Source organism: Montipora capricornis, chromosome 13 (assembly GCF_036669925.1).
Source record: "Montipora capricornis isolate CH-2021 chromosome 13, ASM3666992v2, whole genome shotgun sequence".
Taxonomy (NCBI): domain Eukaryota; kingdom Metazoa; phylum Cnidaria; class Anthozoa; order Scleractinia; family Acroporidae; genus Montipora; species Montipora capricornis.
This window is the reverse complement of record NC_090895.1, coordinates 29,367,195-29,388,302: the sequence shown is the minus strand read 5'-3', so window position 1 is coordinate 29,388,302 and position 21,108 is coordinate 29,367,195. Positions and strand designations below refer to the sequence as shown.

General features: G+C 42.4%; 1 protein-coding gene across 3 annotated transcripts in view; it reads left to right on the top strand.

The window, feature by feature from the left end:
* The window catches only part of LOC138028408 (uncharacterized), an 87,403-nt gene that overhangs the window by 64,704 nt on the left and 1,591 nt on the right, over window positions 1-21,108 (top strand). For all 3 annotated transcript variants that reach the window (XM_068875943.1, XM_068875944.1, XM_068875942.1), the window contains 25 exons: window positions 719-966; window positions 1,259-1,655; window positions 2,085-2,501; window positions 2,723-2,890; window positions 2,967-3,410; window positions 4,315-4,910; window positions 5,153-6,013; window positions 7,128-7,314; window positions 7,885-8,180; window positions 9,432-9,585; window positions 10,007-10,281; window positions 10,691-10,930; window positions 11,985-12,182; window positions 12,527-12,730; window positions 13,025-13,201; window positions 13,798-13,920; window positions 14,001-14,180; window positions 15,001-15,228; window positions 15,752-15,955; window positions 16,200-16,280; window positions 16,369-16,722; window positions 17,296-17,458; window positions 18,167-18,510; window positions 19,152-19,488; window positions 19,828-20,786. In XM_068875943.1, the coding sequence (XP_068732044.1) occupies window positions 719-966; window positions 1,259-1,655; window positions 2,085-2,501; window positions 2,723-2,890; window positions 2,967-3,410; window positions 4,315-4,910; window positions 5,153-6,013; window positions 7,128-7,314; window positions 7,885-8,180; window positions 9,432-9,585; window positions 10,007-10,281; window positions 10,691-10,930; window positions 11,985-12,182; window positions 12,527-12,730; window positions 13,025-13,201; window positions 13,798-13,920; window positions 14,001-14,180; window positions 15,001-15,228; window positions 15,752-15,955; window positions 16,200-16,280; window positions 16,369-16,722; window positions 17,296-17,458; window positions 18,167-18,510; window positions 19,152-19,488; window positions 19,828-20,786 (7,835 nt within the window). The remainder of the gene's footprint in view (window positions 1-718; window positions 967-1,258; window positions 1,656-2,084; window positions 2,502-2,722; window positions 2,891-2,966; window positions 3,411-4,314; window positions 4,911-5,152; window positions 6,014-7,127; window positions 7,315-7,884; window positions 8,181-9,431; window positions 9,586-10,006; window positions 10,282-10,690; window positions 10,931-11,984; window positions 12,183-12,526; window positions 12,731-13,024; window positions 13,202-13,797; window positions 13,921-14,000; window positions 14,181-15,000; window positions 15,229-15,751; window positions 15,956-16,199; window positions 16,281-16,368; window positions 16,723-17,295; window positions 17,459-18,166; window positions 18,511-19,151; window positions 19,489-19,827; window positions 20,787-21,108) is intronic.

Here is a 21,108-nt window from a genome sequence, read left to right as displayed (position 1 = left end):
GAGCTACTCCGTGGATGGAAATTTCTTTGTCCCTTAAAGGGGAACTGAAGGCAAAAAAATAAGCATTTTTTTTATTTTCGCTGTAGACCACGCACAATAATCTATCGTTTTTCCACCTATAAAAGTGTTTTTATTTCGATTTTGGGAATCACAATGGAGGAGTCAACGGACCTTTTTGCAGCTTATGACGTATGATATGGGGAAGACATGCGAGAGTGCCCCATATAGAAGCAGTGTTTTAACTGATGCTTGTCGTGAATAAATTGCTGATTTTGGCCTTCAGTTCTCCTTTAAATTATATATGGGCTTGCTGCATGGTTTGGTGATAAATTGTGGATCTTCTTAAATGGGGTGTTAGCGCGGTTTTCTATTGAGTGTCGAAAGTAATTAACGAATTGCTTTGATTTTGCATTACTTCACTTAGTGATTGGTTCAAAGTTCCCGTGCCATTTTTTCAACCAATCAGAAGTGTAACCAAAACCAATCGTAGCTCGCGCGTGCACATTTTCCCGCGCCTTGTGTTGGCTACGTGTAATTACTTTGAGTTTTTATTGGTTTACTGGATTGTCTCCATCCTTTTTGATTGGCCAAAGTAATTACTTTAGTTTTGGTTTTACGACACTGGCCTGAAACTCGCTCTAATAACAGATTGGAAACGTTGATTAGTGAGTTGCTTGTGATGAGCCCTCAATTGTTATGATTCTCCTCTTTCCTCCAGGAGCTTTTTCTGCCCTTGGTTGTGAACCTGGAACTTATCAACCTAACGAGGGACAAGGAAGCTGTGTCTTGTGTGGTGCCGGCAGCATGTGTCTATATCATAACATGTCATCGACTGAACCCTGCCAGGCTGGTTACTACTGCCCAAATGGAACACGGGTACCATGTCCAGCTGGAACATACGGCAATAGCACCGGGCTCTCGTCAGTTGATATGTGTGCTGACTGTCCTTCCGGATCTTACTGTGAGGTAAATATGATCGCCACGCACATCTCCAACTCGAAAAAGATTTAGAATAGATTCACAATTTTCAAGTACATCTGAGTTTAAAAAGAGTGAAGTGGAGGGATTTACAAGGGCTGTAATTTTTTCCCTGGAAAAAAGATTGAAACCTCAATTTTGGTGAATACTGTTTCGCTCTCTTTGGGGACTATGATTCCTTATACATTCTGCTTTAATATTAACGTGGGAAGCTTCTTTGTCAGAATTGATTTTCAGAATTCTCTCTGTTCGCATAGACTTACCAACTGTTTACTTACAGGGCACTGGTCAGACAGTTCCTACAGGCGCATGTGCAGCTGGATGGTTTTGCGAAGGGAAAGCAACAAACGCAACACCATATGTCATACCAGAGTATCCCAAAAATGGCCCATGCCCCACTGGACAATACTGTTTACTAGGGACAAATTCACCTACTGGCTGTCCCCCTGGGACATTCCGTAACACAACGGGGGCTCGCTCTGAAGATGAATGTCTAGATTGCTCTCCTGGTTCCTATTGTGAAGGATACAGTAACTCATTCGTGACTGGGCCATGTTCCCCTGGATACTATTGTCCCCAGGGATCCAGAGCTAATGTATCCACGCCCTTCGGATTTTTGTGCCCTAGGGCACATTATTGCCCTGAGGGAACTGCAGATCCAAAAGAGTGTGAACCAGGTAGGTTGGTAGATAAATTGACCTTTGGGGTTAGGATCTTAGGATCTTAACCTTTTATCTTTGTCTCGGTGTTTTGCTTTATTTTTTGTGAATTTGTCTCCAAGTTCATTTTGGCCTTGTTAACAATCCAGTCTCTTTTATTTCATTCTAAATTTTAAGGGCGTTCTATCGATTGTCGATAAACTTATCAATTTTGACGTATCTGTCGTGCTCCTTTAGCCGCTGTATTTCTTTTAGTAATGTTAAAGGGATTGCGCTTGTTCTAGCTATAGCGAATGTCACTGTTTATAAGCCAATCGGAAGCGCCTAGAAGGACTGTTGAACACAAACAAGGATTTATCCACAGCCAAGACATGGCTTTGGACAAGGTTAAATATCTATATGATATGACTTATAGTCGGTCTGAAATCCTTTTATTTTTTGTCATAGGGTATAACCAGAAAAATACAGGACAAGCCAGCTGTGATCCGTGCCCAGCTGGTTATTACTGCCAGAGCAAAACATCTAATCCTATCAAGTGCCCTCCCAGACACTACTGCCCTGCTGCTACCATAACGCCCATTACATGTCCCAACGGTACATACACTAATGACAGCATGACTGGTTTAGCGAGCGCAGATCAGTGTTTGCCATGTGTTACAGGATCTTATTGCCGCCTGGGGCAGGTGGTTGGGCCATGTCACGGAGGATATTACTGTAAGAGCCGAAGTCCCGACCCTAATCCTACTGGTGTCTGGAATGCTGTGGATGCCTCAGTAGCCATCAGTCCATGTCCAGACAATATGACAGGCAATCACTCGGATGGTTACTGCTCAAATTGTCGCACAGGGAAATTCTGCGTGCATGGTAAGTATGTTGTAGTTAAGATTGAAATGTTGATTGGGGAAAGGACAGAACATTTACGGCAATGTTGCTGTTTCAGGAAGACATAACTGTTGTCCATGACTAGATGGTACCACAGATTCAAGCTAGCTTTGTTTAGACTGTTTTCTTCGGAATTTAAGTTGTTAGTGATGAGTTTCGTCACTAACGTTTGCTTCGTATTTTCACTCTCTTTTGTTTTACAGCTTACTGGCATGCTGTAGAGGCCGGACCTTGTCAAGAAGGGTACTACTGCCCCAATGGAACTTTGTTACCCATCCCATGCCCTGATAACACCATGAAGAATTACACAGGCGGTTATGGACAAATCAGTGATTGTACCCCTTGTTTTGCTGGGAAATTCTGCATAAATGGTAACTTGAGAGGTTTTACACAATAGGAAACCGTAGCTCTTTAAGTCTGATCTTAAATGAAAAATGTGTTTTGCAGGGACAGCGTATGGTGTACAATGTCCACCAGGGAAGTACTGCCCTAGAGGGCAAGCACCCATTGACTGCCCTCTGCATAGATATCGTGACATCCCTGGCGGTGAAGACTTGGATGACTGCTTCCCATGTCCTGCAGGTCACTGGTGTAATCTGACAGGCATGGTCAATTATAACAATAGCAAGTGCCCCATTGGTCACTTTTGTCCACGTCAGCTCGGTCCTACACTCTGTGGAGCTGGACGCCGCCGTGTCACACCTGGAGCAGGGAGTAGAGAGGAATGCGAATTGTGTCCTGGTGGTTATTATTGTCCTAACGATACCATAAACATCCAAGGGATACCTTGTAAGTCAACAACGTATTGTCCAGTTGGTTCATCTTTGGAGCAGCTGTGTCCTGGAGGCTTTTATTGCCCTGGTAACACAAGTGAACCAAACCCTTGTCCAGGTTAGTGGCTTTGTATGACGTCCATTACAACCCGGGTCAAAAGACTTCGGGACAGCAGAGAATTTACTGTACATGCTTCCATCGTTATATGAGTAACGCGTGTTCTACTTTTCCTGTCTTTTTCGTGCCCCCCTTCCCCCCAGACAAAGTTGAAACATGCGAGCGATCAATGAACGGATCTTGATTTCGGGGACCGTGAAAAATCAACATTGTAATGGGTGAAGGGGGAAAAGCGGGTATTGTCCCAACAGTTTTGACGAGGATTGTAGCTGTAAATTACATCTATGTCATCGAGTTGGACGTGTGACTTCGTAGATTTAACAAGACTGGCTATAACTCAATCCTACTTTGAATTACGTATGAATCCCACGGAAGAGCGCGCACCACAAAATAAGGCCTCCTTTTAATTTCTATGGCCCTTCGTTTGAACTAAGTTACAACCAAGGTACCGAGTACATGTAAATTCTGCAGTACAGCTTAGTACAGACTCAAAGGATCTGAAAGGGAGTGTGACCAAAGAAGTTGACATATTTTAGTAAGACCCCTGACCACTAGCTAGCAATATTGTGTATAGTCTCATTTACCTGTAAAGAGTAGCCTGCTTTCAGGTTGAGCCAACGGCCCTGCTGTCCGCCAATTGACATTTTTTTGAAGAAGTTCACCAGGCCAGCAAGTTCGATATATTAATTTTTTGGTTCTTTTAACATAACCCCAAAGAAAGTAATTTAGCGTTGACAGGTTTGATAACTGCGAGCCACCTTTATCAAAACCATCCGGTAATACAGTGCTAGTTTTGACAAAGGTGGATGATAGTCGTCGAAACTGGCAACGATAGATCTTTTTTTTTTTGCGCCCTGTTTTAAAAGAAAAATAATTTTTTTTCAGCTGTATTTTCTCTCTCCAGGTGGTTTTTATTGTCCCACTGGATCTGAGACGCCTTCTCTCTGCGAATATCCAAATTACTGTCCTCCTGAAGCCCCTCAAAAGCTGCCCTGTAAGCTAGGGTACCAGGCTCTGAACTCCTCCGGTCTACGTGATAGCCATGAGAAACACTGCCAAGAGTGTCCAGCAGGAGATTATGGCAATGACCCAGAACGCCGCTTCTGCTCACCGTGTCCCGCGGGTTTCTTCTGTCCAGTTGCTACGAAAGGTCCCTTTGATAACGAATGCCCTGAAGGTGCATACTGCCCAGCACGTGTTGGCGAAGCACAGCCCTGTCCACCTGGTACCTATGGCAACCGTACCAGAGCCTCTAAGGAATCTGATTGTTACCCATGTCCAGCAAACACCTTCAACAATTTAGAGAACCAGAGAGCCTGCCTGCCCTGTGGCAGTTCTTCTGTGTCATCAGAGGGACAAACATTGTGTACTTGTCTGGGCCAATCGCGATCTTTTCAATCATCAGATGGGGCATGCGTATGTAGGTTAGGTTATGTGTTTGATGATCCGTCATCGAGAGAAAGAGAAGAGGGAGACAGTGACCTGGACTGCAGACCCTTGGTTTGTGAACTTTGTTTAGTTTTTTAAAGTTTTAAGGGCAAGATTTGATATTTATAAACATTACAACAAAGGGTTGAAAACTTCTTCGCTTCAATTAGTTAAGAGCTTTCCATGATTAAAACATCTTGAAATCTAGCTTAAGGATTTAGCTTTGGTGTTGAGTTTGCTGAACGACTTCGGTGTGATTAGCTGTTAAGTATTTTAGTGTATTCAGACGAGCTTAAGGTTTTGTTTTGTCATAGGATGCAAATAGATGCGCCAGTGGTGAGGTGCGCCGGTCCAGTGACTCGACTTGTGTTGATCCAAGTGCAGAAGATGGAGTTTGCAAAGAACGATGCCAACGAACTAGCGCGACTGACGGATCATTTGACCAGAACTACGGCGTGTGTCTTTGTAAATTTTCCACTGAGTGTGATGAGGAGTGTGAGAATAATAGGACCCGATGCAATGTAACTAGGAATTCAGACGGACAAGTAACGTTATCTTGTTATGACCTCTCGGGAAATTCGTTTTCGTTCAACGTTTCCTCATCGTCGGGTATTAGTAATCATGACAATAAACCACACAGTGCACAGTTCGTAGTCATGGCAACAACAGCTGGTAGCTCTGGTGCGTTTATTCCGCAAAATCGTGACAACGTGGTCGGTCTTTTGGATGGACAGAACCAAGCTCAACCCAGTAGAAGAAAACGTCGTGCTGTCGCAGATAACTCAACAATCACTCAGTCTGGATTAACAATCCCAAACCCGATCATTTGCTTGGAGTACGAACAGGCCCTGTACTTTAAGATTGAAATTAATCCAATAAACCGAAGCTTGAGTCACTATCCACGCTACCGCAAGAATCATTTATTGAACTCAAACGATCAGTTTGATTATGGCAACTTTAGACAGCTTCACTCCCTGATTCAAGATTCCAATAATTCTCTGACATCTTTCGTACACGTTTTTACGCAAAATGGAACTTTCGTGTTTTATGACAACGCTGATCCAGATGTCGAAATTATTGTAACTATGAAGGACCGGGGAACCAGTTGCTCCGATATTTCAGTTGCGCCCGCTACAGAAAATACTTTGCGCAGAGTTGGTGTTTCCAATTCCGAGGTAAGGGTGTGTGAGACTGTTTGTTTCCAGGGATAATACATTGCGGGCCTAATCGAAATGTGTGACCATTGAGTGGTTTTAATGTTCAGACATGTCTTCTTTTTTTTTTTTTTTTTTTGAATAGTCTCGGTTTGGTGAGTTTGTGTGTCGTAATAGACTTTTTTGCAGATACGGAGGCCATTTTGATTTCTATTGTTTCAACTACTTACTATGGGATGCCCCGGGGGCAAATACATACATCCCATAATGTCTTTTGAAACAATAGAAATCAAAATGGCCGCCGTATCGGTAAAAAGGTCTATTCTCGGTTTTCACATGACGTCACGACCGCCATGTTGGTGCCCCGACCAAATCTTCCGGGAATTTAACTCTATTATTATGCAAACGCTTCCTTTTGTTTTCGTTGAAAAACATGGGTGTTGGTCACGTGAGTGAAAACCAGCAATTGTTAAGGGAGACTTCAATACAGAAGAAAATATATAAACCTCTTACTAACCGAGCGCGAGGGCCATGCTGGGTAATATTGGCCCGAGGTCGTTAAGCACGCCCGTTTTTTGCCGGAGACGCGGACGGCAACCGGAAGTGAGCTGTTTTCCCTTTTAACTTGTCTTCACACAACCACATTTACATTGCTAGAGTATCTTTTCTCCATTAGAAATAATAAGTATAAAAATCTGGGAGACACCATCGCCCTGGCACGCGAAATGTTCTCATCTGGTTCCCGACCGCGTCTCAAAAACGCGCATGCTTAAGCTCCATAATATTCCGCAATACCATCCCGAGGAAGTGAAGTTATTAAGTTGTTTATTATATGGCATCGTTTCTTTGAGCAATCGGACACTTCCACGAGGTGAATGTTCGTAATCTTCGGCTCCCATCAGCGAACATTGAACGGTAACCTTTTACATGAAAACGGAAACGGACCGTTTTCATGACAATGGTCAGTACTGTAAAATCCCGACCAAAACCCAGCCAATTAGAGTGCTTGCCATATAATAATAATAATAATAATAATAATTTATATTTGTGCTGAAAGCCTCTGGGTTAGCATTGTTATTACCGTTGCTGTTGTTGTTGTTTTAACACTTCAGTTGTTTTCTGTTTTGGAAAACAGCCACTGAGTCTGAAGCCAGACTGGGGAGTTATCTGGGGCATGACCATCTTCATGTTGGTCTGCGTCATCATGCTTGTCATCGCTGTCATCATCTGGCGTCCCAGGAGCATTGGGCGATATCCTATCCGAGCACTTAGGCCCAAATATACAGCCCTTGGAGCGCCCATCCCGGTTGTTCCCATTCCAGGTGAGTTAAACCCAGGCATTAGTGTTTATTCGCAATACAAAATATTCTTTTATAATTGAGTTACCAAAAACCTGTTACTTAACAACACTCCCAGGTCAAAATTTAACAGTTACTTTTTTCTCTCCACGGGAAAATGTCACCTGTTAGGACTACTCAATGTGATTTAGTTGTTGCCGCGAGCAGCGAAAAACGATAGTGAAAAACAACCAGTATGAATGGATTGATTTCATTAGTGTGACACTTCTGAAGCCTTTTGTGCTCCTCATGTTGTATACTTATTCCATTCGTTACAAGTTCATAAAGACTACGTCTTTGCTGAATTGTTTTTGACGTTACTATTCTGATCACGTATTTCAGTCTAAGAGCCTTCGTGTCACATTTTTGGCGAGCGGTAAATGTTAACCCCGGCAAATGAAGAAGTGTATCTTTCCGATGGTGACTCGGGGATGTTCGGAAAAAGTTTGCCGAGTATCCCCAAGTCACCATCGCAAAAAGTGAAATTACATATTTATAGTATCCTGGATGACAAGGCTTGAAACCCCTGTTTATTGGTTCATTCGGTTACTACAGGTATTGATGATCATGTGTATGATCTGGGCCCTCGTGGTTCTCCAGAAGGCGCTTCATTTGAGTCCCCAAGTGTACGATTTGAACTGGAGAACTTCAGTGTTCGCACATTGTATGACAAGCTTGAGGATCAAACCCTTCACGTGTCATCACAGCTTGCACGTCATCAAGCAGACCTCAGAGCTTTCTATGACCGAATAAGCCAACAGGCTGAGAAGCTCAAGGGAATGCTTGATAACATGGACGTATCTGCTCTTATTAAAGCAACAAAAGAAGCAGGAAGAGCCAGGTTGAGCGAGGTAAGATTCTGAGCTGCGTGACCGGAAATGTCGTTGCTTTTCGTTATTGTTGTTTCGAAATTATCCTCTGATTAGTTTCTATGATAGACATTGTGATGATGTGATATGAGACGAGAGGTTTGGACAAAGATTGAATAAAACAGGACGCGACCTGCGTAAAAGGTTGTAGATCTGAATAAATAAAAAGGAAAACTACTTTGACTGCGTGTTGTTGTTGTACCCCGCATGTTCTGTACTTTGAATAGAGCAGGTTAGAAAATTCTGATAAATCTGGACCAGATAAGAGCGGATCGGTAAATGCCTCTGACTTAATCAAAATAGATTGATAATTTCACGTGTTAGTGTGTTTCTCTCAACTACTTGGATGTCCTCGAGGGAGTCATTGGGGGCAGTGATGCCCATAACATGACAAGACCAGAATAAAATGTTTGTCTCGACTCTGTGGTTATTCCAGAAGCCAGTTTTCCCTTTAATTAATTTTTCTTCATTTAAAGTTTTGTCATCGAATACTTTCACCAATACATAATGCAGTACATTTTGGAGTGTTCTTGCGTAAAAAACAATGGATATCCGTTTCCGTGAAGAATGGCACCGTCCCGAAAGGAAACAGCTTACATTGTGTTAAACGCACGACATCAAGGGTTGGTGAAGGTAGTCAAACCAAGAGTGAATTAGGTAAAGAGCGTTTCTCTATCAATTTGCGGTCTTGCCCCAGCACACTTTCAAATGGACTTACTTTTAGATACACCTTACGCGCGAAAATATAACAAAGGGCCGTCACTTTAACCAATCAGGAGAAGCCTTGTCACGTTTGACTGCCTCTGCCACATTTTTCAGAGACATGACAACTAATTTTCGAGGAAACGGTTATTCTAAAAAAACTCATTTGTGACTGTGCTGGAGAGGCCGACCCATACCAGAAGAACACTTTTACTTAGTTCACTCTTGGTCAAACAAATGGGTCGTTGTTATAGACCATATTCGTATTGTCAGTATGTGACTGGAACTAGCTTGCAATGGAGGCTAATGCGGGGAGATCTTTTCAAATGCAAATACTTTTAAATATATTCCCCGCATTAGCCTCCATTGCAAGCTAGTTCCAGTCACATACTGACAATACGAATATGGTCTATTAGACGAAGTCATGTAGACGGTGGGGTTCAGGGAAGATTGCAATCTTTGGAAAAGTAAGGAGTTTTAGTTCAGAGACACTGAATTTTCACACCAAACGAGTTTTGCTCTTTACTCCAGACTTCGTCTGAGGAACACCAAGAAAGTAATGTAGGTAACACCGGAAAGAGATACGGCATGACTGCAGGGGGACAAGTCAGGGAACAAGAGCTGATGGCCAGTTTACAGATGCTACTTGAGAAAGTAGAGAAAGGACAGTTTGCTGTGGGATCAGGTGAGGACAAATGGTAAACTGCGAAATATTAGTGAGTGGTTGATGGGTTAAACTGTCCCCGACGGGAATGACAGGCTCTCCGAGCGACTGGTGTTGGGTGTAGAACCACACAGAGAGAGAGAGAGAGAGAGCCTGTTGTTTAAGCGCGGTGACTATTGGAACCAATGATTGAAACAGGATAGACGGTGTCTCTCACAAGCAATTAGTGCCGTATTATTGTGTTTGCACTTTTGAATTTAACGCCAGAAAAACAAACGACTATCATTCTTTATATATTTAAGTTCATGACCTTGCTTACACAATAAAGCACTGATAGATGAGTATAAACAAACAGTATTTGTGTTCTTTTTATTGAATACCTTTTCTGTCAATCAGAGGCGTGAAGGCAATTAGGTTCATCCCTTTTGTCGTTGAATTTTAGGGGTGATTTCAGCTACAAACATCAGTTTGCCAAGCTCTGGTATGGTTGTAATGGATGGAAGAACTGGTGTTTCTTCAACGACAGTCATTGAACAAGCCGCTGGCCAGACTGTGGTGGAAGTTCATGCTGGGGAAGCTCCCAGCATGCAGTGGCAGGTCCAAGGAACCAGTGACGTCAGTGAGTTCTTACGTAAAATGAATGCAGAGCGCATGCACCTTGAGCAGCAGATTGGACGAGAGGAGGAGACCGCTGTGCATAAGCTGTTGAAAGAACAAGTAAGGCTCGAAGACGAAGTGTGGTGTCTGAAAAAATTTGTTTGAAAAAAGTGCTACGTTTCATTTTTTTGGCTTTGCATTTTTTAGCAATGGTCTTAACATTTAGCTTTTTCATAGAGCACTTATTAACGTTTTAGCTAAAAAAGGTATACACACCCAGGTCGTAGCGAATTCACAACAGAGCACAGCTGCAAGGGTTTGGAGACGGGGCCTTTGTGTACAGTTATTATCCGAACAGACCTGACGGTTACACAGTGAACTATTTACAGGTGTGATAACATACATAGACAGCCAATTGGTCGGTAGTAATGAAAGCGAGCAATTCGTCTTTCCTTCCTTATGTATTGCGTAACTAGTTATGGTATGTGTATTAGTACTGGTAAAAGGAAACCTAATTATTGATTAACAGGAAGAAAAACGTGCAAGAGAGACAAAGGTTCTCGCAGAGAAATTAGCTGATAAGTTATCTGCTGGTGACCTGAGCGCGGATGAAATGAAGGCTATCATGGATGATCACGATCAGCAACTGGCTCAGTTAGAAGGAGTTCTTGCAGCAGAGAGAGACAGACAAACGGCTGCTCTCAGGGACAAACTGAGGCGGCGGAGGGAAGAAAAAGAAGCCGCGTTGCTGCGGAAACAAAAAGAAGAGGTATGTACGTGGTATCAAATTCACAAGGAACTGTTCTGAAAATTCAACATTGCCGATAGGGACAGACCATTTGTTACTGCTCGCAATGAATCTTTGTATGTTAAGCATTTTTTCTTATCACTGCCATTAAGGCTGACCCTTAAGTTAGAGTTAGGAGGCGCAGTGGCCTCCTGGTTAGTGCGCTCGACTCCGGATCGAGTGGTCCGGGTCCTGGCCGGGGACATTGTGTTGTGTTCTTGGGCAAGACACTTTACTCTCACGGTGCCTCTCTCCACCCAGGTGTATAAATGGATACCGGCGTAATGCTGGGGGTAACCCTGCAATGGACTAGCATCCCATCCAGGGGGGAGTATAAATACTCCTTGTCGCTTCATGCTACGGAAACCGGAGATAAGCGCCGGGCTGATGAGCCTTCTGGCTCGTAAGCAGTGACTTTTTAACGTTAGAGTTGCAATGATCTTGGTTACGGCCAAGAGACTGTGTACTTGAGTCTTGAAGTGCTACCATGACCAAGAAAAACAATTCTTCTTTTTCTTTGGATTTCAAAACTTGTTAAACACCAAGTGGCCCACGTTTCAAGCCTTGATTTCAAAAAGACACCTATTTTCCTATTTTAAATGGCCCGCCATTACTAACTTTACAATATGCGTCGAAGAGAAAATGACGTCAAAGACTCGCTAGTTTAAAAATGCAATGTGTGTGTACGCGGCTGAATTAATATGCAGCACGAGAGATTCGCACATATAATAAGTTGCATTTGCATGCTGAAATTTTAATAGTGAGAAAATAACGTCAGTTTCCCAAGATCCAACGCTCTGAGGTCCAATCGGTCAGTTTTGAACGTTAGAAATGGCGGACCGTAAAATCCAAAACTTACACTCAGAGTAAACAGCCTTTGGATAAACATCAAAGCTCAGGTGTTAAGCAAACACACTTTCAAAATCTGAAGAAAAAATGGAAGTGTTATTTTTTATCATAGTAGCACTGATATGTTCAGAGTTATTCACATTTCTGTTTAACTTGCTCTCTCATTTATATTTCCGTTTGTTAAAAGGCTGAGAAGTCGAACATTCGCCTTGATGATGTGCCCCAGATGATCAGTACAGATACCTTATTGAAGACCCAAGAAAGTGTTCAAGACACTCTTGTTAAAGAGGAGTCCATTGGGCATGCTCGGGCAGAAGAACAACTGTCCAGTGAAAAGGCAGAAGCATATCGACGGCAGATGGGCGACAAATTCTGCGCCATGGTTGTAAGTAATTTTGTGAGCTGTATCGTGAAAGGTCGAAAAGAAAGTGAGAAATTTCCCCCAAATGGCTGAAAGAAATGGCAGTTTTGTGGCAGAAATAGCCTGAGGTTCTAATACAGACATACCCAAATTTATGTCAACTAAAATTGACAGACTCGAGTACGCTCGATTTTCAACCCCAGACTAGCACGTTTGAACTGTTGGACACGTTTGGACACTGTTACCGTCACTTTACGATCAGGGACCGGTTGCTCGTACCCAGGTTAGCGCTAACCATGTTTCAAGCAACCCGGATCAGGTCTTACAGCCAACTCAACATTCAACCAGTTTTTCCTGTTTGATTACAGGATGACTTGGTAACTTCAGGGTCTCTGCACGCTGATCAAGCGGAGCAAATCAAGAGAGAGCAAATGGAATTGGAGGAAAAGATGTCACGCGAACTAGCTCAACAGCGAGCGCAGCAGACAGCTTTGATTAAGGACAAACTTGCACAAAGAAAGAGAGAAAGAATGAGAAAACTGAAAGAGCAACAGGAGCTTGAGAAAGCTAAGGTAAAAGTTAATGGTTTTACATTACAGTGCAGCAAAATCCTACCTAACAACTAATAAGCACGTTATTAATGTGCTATTTTCTTCGGGTATAGTAAAGCATGCAAAAATTGGCTCCCGCACGCTAAAAAGCTCGACGCGAGAATGGGACAATTAAAGGTTTAATTTACATTTTATGTCGGCTCAAAATAACTGCCATCCCAATAACTTTTTGGTGAATTAAGAAAAAATAAATGAATTTTTGTTTTTAACAGTTATTATGCAACAGATTTTCAACATATCACGTAATTTTTGCAGGTTATCAGTGAGGGCGGTGATGTGGAATCATTACTGAAGCTACAGGAAAACGAGACAGCTGCGTTGGAAGCCAGTTTGGAAGCAGATGAAGCGCGTCACACCTCAGAGATTATCAAGAAACTCAATGAAGAACACACAGAAAATGTACAGCAAGCCTACAGAGCTCTCTTGGAGAAAGTAAGATTGCTTGAAACAATTTTACTCTAACAGTTCGGTTTTTTGTTGCATTTTTGAACTTTTCAAAATGTTTGTATAATTAACCTTAAGTAACATAACCTTTAAAATGTAGCTCGGTTAGGAATAACCATTTACTGTAAACTAATTAATTGTGTCACTTGGCAACCTACTGTATGGAAAGTAGAATGTCTTTTTGTGGCTTGGTCCTTTTCCTGTTCCTTTACAAGGTTCATCGGCTTTTTCCTACCATTATCATTAGTTTCGGCTTTTCTCCTTTACTTTAAGCCGATTCCTATCGCAAACTGACAAGTAATGATTGGCTATGTTTAGCCAGGCGATCCCTATAACATCTTTCAATTGAGTGTCGTAAGATAAATACCAAAGTAATTACCAATCCAAATTCGTAGCAGTTCCATGTAACTTGCTCAAAGTCCGGGAAAAATTGCGCGTTTCAGTGGATGCGATTGCTTTTGGTTTTCCTTTTCATTGGTTAATGAACTGGCGCCAGATTTGTAAACCAATCACTAAGCGTAGCAATTGCAATGGCGTAATTAATTTCGACAGTCATTTGGAAACTATTGCATTTTCTAATTCAGGTTACAAGAGATAATCTTGATGCAGTTCTGCAGCAGCAAATTATGGATCAGTTTAGGAAGGACAACGAGGCTTTGCAAGAAAACTTGGAACAGCGAAAACAGAAATCCTTGGAAGATACTAAGGTAACTGTCAGACATTGTATTTTTGGTTATTTCGCTGTCATTTCCAATTCCCAACCTGTGGTCTCTTTTCTCCTTGACAGGCCAAGCTTGCTGCCCGACGAGCACGCCGGCAGGAGGAGGCACGCCGACAGTCAGAGGAATCTGCTGCTCAGCGGATACTTGAGGAACAGAGCCAGGCCATCGCGGCTAATAGGCCAGTGGATGCAGATCATGTGATCGTGCCTGAAATCATAATTCCACGTGAAACAGCAGAAGAAGAGGTTGGAACTTGCAGTAGTCATTAACGACTTTTTGATTTATGGGCGAGATCGACTACGAGTGTACCTGAATCCAAAGATCGTCATTATGTTAGAGGCGTTAAGTTGGAAGGAAGAATTACGGCGAAAGCTGGGAAGGGTAAAAGTGGGTCCTTTTTTTTTTGAGGGGGGGGGGGGGGGTCGGTAGCCTCTTGGAAAACTACTGCAATGTCTAATGCAATGTCAATGAAATAAGAACAGTTGCATGATAGCCTTTTAACACCTAGGATTTATCCTTTTTTAATGCAATTTTGGTTTCGATATAAGGGGCCAAAGTTCCCGTATGATTCTAGTGGGAGGGGAAGCATGAAGTGTTATAATGTTGACCTCTCCCGTTCACCAACCCCCTTATAATAATGATAACTCCGTTTTGCAAATTTACTTCCATTTCCCTTCAGGTTAATTAGAGCGGTTTTCAATTGAGTGTCGAAATTAATTAGCGCATTGCTCTGGTTTTGCATTACTTCACTCACTGATTGGTTCAAAGTTCTCGCGCCATTTTTTCAACCAATCAGAAGTGAAACCAATACCAATCATGGCTCGCGCGAGCACATTTTCCCGCGCATTTTGTTGGCTACGTGTAATTACTTCGAGTTTTGATTGGTTTACTGGATTGTCTCCGTCCCTTTTAATTGGCCAAAGTAATTACTTTGATTTTGGTTTTACGACACTCGATTGAAACTTGCTCTATTTGAAGTTTGGAATACCATGAAAAAACACCACGCATTTATAATTGATTTTGTGTCATGTTATTTACGACTTGATATCAATGTGTCGATTGCAGGCATTACGTAATGAGCAGGAGCGCACATTAGCAGACATGCGCGAGAGACACGAGGAGGACACGCGCAAGATGAACGAAAAGCTTGAACGCGAATTGGTAGCAGAAGAGGATCAAGCTGTGGAACTGCTGGAAGCTGAAAAAGGAAGGCGACTAAGAGAGTTGAAGGACAGACAGGCCGCGGAACTGGCGGCTAGATCAAAGGATATGTCACCTGAGGAGGTGCAGAAGGTAATTGATCGCGTGATCACGGAATTGTTGTGCCGATTTTAACGAATAGCCCTTCTTTAAAAATCAGGTCCCAGATGCTGTGGATTATAATCCCATCTGGGCTTCGCGTGTAGGGCGGCAAACCTCAAAACTTGAACTAAAATTTGCGTTTTACCAAAAAGAAAAGATTCCTTTGCCTGTTATTTAACAATTATTCCACGAGGGCGCGCTGGATATGAAGTGATAGGTTATAATCATTTTATACCCCAGCAAGGCCGAGTAGAATAATTGTTTTATTGAAAAGTCCAGGATCAACAATTCTTTCATGTATTGTCAACTAAAGCATCCATTTCTGCCTCGGTCAATTCCTGTCCGAAACAGCTGTTGTCGACCATTTTTTTCTCAGACAAGTCACAGTTAGTGTTGCAAATAGCTGAGGAAAGTGGTTAAAAAATGTGGTTCGCTACATTAACTTCAACCAGATGGAAATTGTATAGGTTTTCATATTAATTTATAGTGTGTTTTCACCTTATTTTCTCTATAGCTTCTAGCCGCCCACCAGCAAGAACTCGATGAAATAATGGAAAAGATGGATGTAGAGAAACAGCGACAACGAGCTAATCTGCATCAAAAACTCCTGGATAGAAAGAAGCGGAAACAAGATGCGCAGAAACGAAAGCAAGAACGAGAAATGGCTAAGGAACTTTTGGAGCAACAGAAAGAACTGACTGAAGTGCGCTCAGACAACGTAAGGCATTTAATTGTAAACTCGTGTGAAATATAATGTAGAATCAACTTTAGCCTTGGTGAGGATTGTTTTGGCTCTCGTGGATAAAGCACGACGACATAGCGTTGATATAAAAGGATGTAGCAGACGCCCAAATGACCTTGCGAAGCCTTTTGCCTCTTCTGTGATTATTAGGCGAAACTTTGTGGGTAATAAGAAAAGTGTTCATTTTACTAAGAGGAAACGTTGCAATCTTGTATGGCAGATTAAGCAAGCTGAAAAGCAAGCTATGATTGAAGGAATAAGGGAGAATGGTTCGGAAGCGGCTGAATTTGTCATAAGAAAGGTAAGAGCAAATCTGTTTTATATGAGTTGCATCTGTTCTCGTTCAACAACGACAATCAATAGTAACAAATGTTTTTATTGATGAATAGGTTCTTGAAAAGCGTCAAAGCCAAGAACTAAAGGATTTAGAGCGCATGTTCCAAGAGGAGAGAAAAGTCGCGGTGGACGAAGCCCTCGCGAAGATGGAAGAAAGACACGTCCAGGAGAGCGATGAGCTGCGCGCGCGTCACGAGAAAGAGCTGAAAGAACTTGAGAAACAACAGTTAAGTCCAGAAGACTTGCAACAGAAACGCGCTCAGTTGTTGAATCAACAACATTTGCGGCAGAGCTCACAGGACAAGAAACACGCGGAGCAACGCAAGCAAATTCAACATGGTGTAGTATCTGACTGGGAAATACGCTTTGCTCGCGCCAAGCTGGAGCTTAAGGAAAAACATTACCAGGTTTGTACTAATTCTTCCCCTTGAATTCTTCTGTGCCCTTGAATGGAGTTCCTTGGAGTCGTTCTCGTCGATGTGAATTGTATTAGAAAATTCATGTGACGTAACTCAGTCTGACATATGATGTACACAAAATATAATGAGAACGTAAAGATTTAGATCGGTCTAGTTATGATTTCTGTGCATCGTGTCCTCAAAACGTGGAATTAACTTTGTTGCTTATAATCTGGCAAATGTTTCAGATTCGGCTAAGCTTTCATAATTGCAGTAACCTGTACGAATACAATCCAAAGAGCTTTCTTTTGAGCAAAACAAAAAAAAAGGTCGGCCTTGTGTTCAAACCCCTCCCAACGAGACGAAGTAATAAAAAAATGGAAAAGTAACCTTTCTCATCATCGCGTAATTTAGCAAGGACGGTTTTCCCTATATCGTTATTCCTGGGGAAAAACGTTACGTGTTTGACCATACATGGTTAGATGCCGTTGATGCTTTGGATTGTGCGTATTACTTTGTTAAACATAAAAGACGTCAAAGTCGGGGCAAGTGAGTACAATATCTGTCCCTCTCCTCCCTCAGGAATATGCCGACGCATTGAATGAGTTGACTCCAGAACAGGCTGAGGAATACAGACGATCAGTTGAGAAAGCATTGGCAGCTGCACGAGAACTTGAAGTAGTTAAACAGAAACTAGATGAGCAAAGATTAGAAAATGAAGAGAAACTCAGACAAGAGAACGAAGGTGTGTTGGCTCTGAGTATTCTTCCAGAGGCGTACTTTAAAATACCAAACTGCAAACGAAATCTGAATTTTCAACTCTTACTCCATGAAAAAAAATTCTTACGAAGTTCTGCTCTGTGGTGGTCTCTGGTTCTGCAGCTTTCCAGACACGGTCTGTGATTGGACAACAAAACAATAGATGATACAACAGAAACAATAGACCACTTTCATAAATGGCGACCACTGTTACATTCTTCTGTCTTTATGTTAATTAGACCTACTGCCCTCATTTTGAAAGAAAATTTTCTCGAAATTGCTCATCGTAGCGAGGCTAGAAAGGGTTTTTAGCATTAAACAAAGGCATATTTTATTTGGCCGCCATTATGAAAGAGGTCTATGCACCCAGCTATGATAACAAAAGAAATACAGGTCATATAGCAGTCTCAATACCGCATTCACACCAAAGCTTAAAAACGTTTAAAATCCGTTTAGTTAAACATGGTTTAAAATTGTTTTCTTCATACAAGTTACTACTTGACATAATGTAGACTCCAAATTCAACACAATGAAGAAACACATTAGAACTTTCATGAACCCTACGTAAAATTCAGTCTTTCAGCCTTCCGTTGCTCATTTTTATTTTGTTAAACCTGGTTTAATTAAACGTGTCCAGAATCTGAAAGGCTTTAAGTTGTTTGTCTGTGCATTCTAACAATTTGTTGTGTTGTAGCGTTTGAAGCTGAACAGGAACGTAAATTGCAAGAGGAACTCTCGACATTCGACAAACAACTGGAAGAAGAAGCCGAACTGGAACAAAAGAAGAACGAAAAGGCGATCCTTGCTCTGAACGCACGGAAAGAGGCACTGCTGAAAGAGAAAAAGGCCAAAGTGAAGCAAGAAATCGAGAAAATGAGCAAACAGGGAGCGCCAAAGGAGGAACAGGAGGCGATTTTGAAAGAACACAGTAAAGACTTGGCGAAACTGATGAATAAGATGGATGCGGATAGAATGAGAATGCAGAGCTCACTTGAGGAAAGACTGAAGAAACGACGCGAAGCTAAACGTCTTGCAAAGGTATTCTTCCGTTACTTTCTTCTTAAACAGTCACAAATTTGATGCCAAAAAGCTTAAAGGGAAGGACAAATTGATGGACGTTTTCGTTAACACGTCGATATTTAAGGTGAAGTACTTTTGGGCCCATGTATAATAAGAAAACATTGAGATTAACATTACTGGGAGGAAACTAATTGTCTATTGACACCAAAGGAAAATCCAATTAACACGGCTGTGCCTCGTGAGTCCACAACAAATTTTGACCACTGTGAAGACCAATATCGTTGTCGATAAGAGTACAGACAACGCTGAACTACTTTCGATTTGTTTTTTACCCCAATGTTCACTGCCAAAGAAAGTTTTTATCTCAGAGCGTGACTAAAATCATGACACAAATAAAGAGCAGGCGTTGTCTGTAGCTTTCTCGCAATATGATTGGTTTTTTTTCTGAAAATGGGCGCTTCTGATTGGCTATTACATTGACGCGAGCATGACGCGTACAGCGTTGTCGAGACTCTTATCGACAACGGCAAATTAGCCAATCGTACACAAGAGAGAAAAAGGTTCTAAAACAAGCCCGAGATATATAGGTAACTTATGAGACTAAGTTATTTTACAAACAAATTACAAATGATGTTTTTTGTTTGCTATAATTTTTTTAGGTGGAGGAGCTGACGGTGCGAAACGAAGAAGAGAAGAGGGAATTCGAAGAAAAAGTCCAATCCGAGCGAGATAGAGCACAAGCAGAAGAGGTGCTGGCTTTGAAAGAGAGTATCCACGTAGACAACCTCGTGTCTGCTACCATCGAATCCGAAGCGGCACCACCACCTCCCCCGCAAGCGTTAAGGATGCCGGATAGCTACCGATTAGCAGCGCCATTAAGTGAAGGTGAACTGGCTTCATTGTTGCTGTCATCACCTCTGTATCAGAAGATTGAAGGCATTAAATCTCTGCTGAGCGGCAGCGCTGGCAAGGGTGGAGCGACTTACAGCACTCCAGGTGAGGATTGTTCTTTGTTGGAATGTAAAAAGTAAGAACATCGTTTTGGTTTATAAGTACTCTTTGTCTTTCGATATTATACCTAAAGTCACGGTAGAGCTCGATAACGTTGACTTTCACGAGGAACAAAGCCGAGTTAAGTTTTCGTAGAATTACTAATGTTGACCAATGATGTGCGGGTGCGGGGTAAGAGAAAACCACTCTAGCTGTTTAGATAAAAACAGCGACGTGTAAAAGTATTATGCTCCGTTTTTTTCTTTTAACTCCAATAATTCGTTCCGCTCCTACCCTTAGTAGCATTTCGTTGTAGGACCATTAAATGATCTTTCTTTGTTTCAGCTCCTGGTGAAGGTTACATTGACATTAAGGACGACACGCTGTGGGGAGATGATGATGAGCTTGTACCTGTTGATCTGAACACACTTCCTGCCCGCGCTTTTGTTACCTACAAGTTTGGTTCCTTCATTGTTGACTTGTTAGCGGTGCACTGTCACCATCTTCCAGTCACCCTTCTGCTTGCTGACAAACTGCCCGCTAATACACATCTCCAGAGAAACGCGTATCGCAACTCCTTTTTCTACGACGCTAACAACCGTATTCTGTACGTGCGTGCTGAGAGGATGGATAACGTTGGAGAGTTCGTATTGGTCCTGGTTCATTGTCTGTCACACATCGCTTGCGGTGACTTACGGGACGACTCCCATCCGGGCTTCTTAAAGGAGTTCCATCACGCCCTCGCAGTGTTGTGCGATGACTTGTTCTTTGCGCGTTACCGGCGTTCCTCTGCGCTTGCGCGCACGTTGTCTTCACTCCCGTTAGATGACGATTTGGAGAATGCCAGCCGGATGTTGTTGGAGTCTGTATTTGGTGACGCTCACACTGAAGCTGACAAATCGAATGTGGTTGAAGGACTGTTAGATGCAAAGTTACTCCGTGGAGCAAACAAAGACGGCGTCCATTTTACAAATGAAGGCATCGTAGAGCGATTGACTAAATACAGCAATTTTGCAGTGGAATCCAAGCTACGATCTTTTCTGGGTGACGTTGAAGATAAGGCCACTGAAGCACGCTTGCAAGGAACGGACGAGTTTATCGACAAGAGACTACAGGAACTCCAAGGTGCACAAGCGAAAGAAAGGCCGATGTCACGCTACGTGCAGTCACGTGGGAATTTAATGTCACGGCAGATTGCCCGCGTCATGGCCACATCACGCACTGCCACAGGTTTGCCCATATCTGGAAAATCACCCTCGGTTAGGCCAAAGCAAGATGAGGACCTTTACAAGACTTTCCTTCAGGTATGTCGCTTCAAGTTTCAGATACACCATAGCCTGTGAAAATCATTAAAAATAAGTTAGTTTAATACGAGTGCCTCCTACATAAGAATGCTGGTACATGTAACCCCAGCAGACAGGACCAAACCAATTATTTACGAAAAAGGGAGACAAATTCGGGGCCACCAAAGACAAATCTAACAAGTCACCTACTCAGAGCAGGATTGAGCAGTGCAGTTCTTTCATGTCTTTTTCTCCTTTTTCGTATGAAGCTCGATCCTCTAATTCTTACAGTTACGGTTACGCCTCATGAAGTTTTATTAAATATTAACCCTTTACACATAAA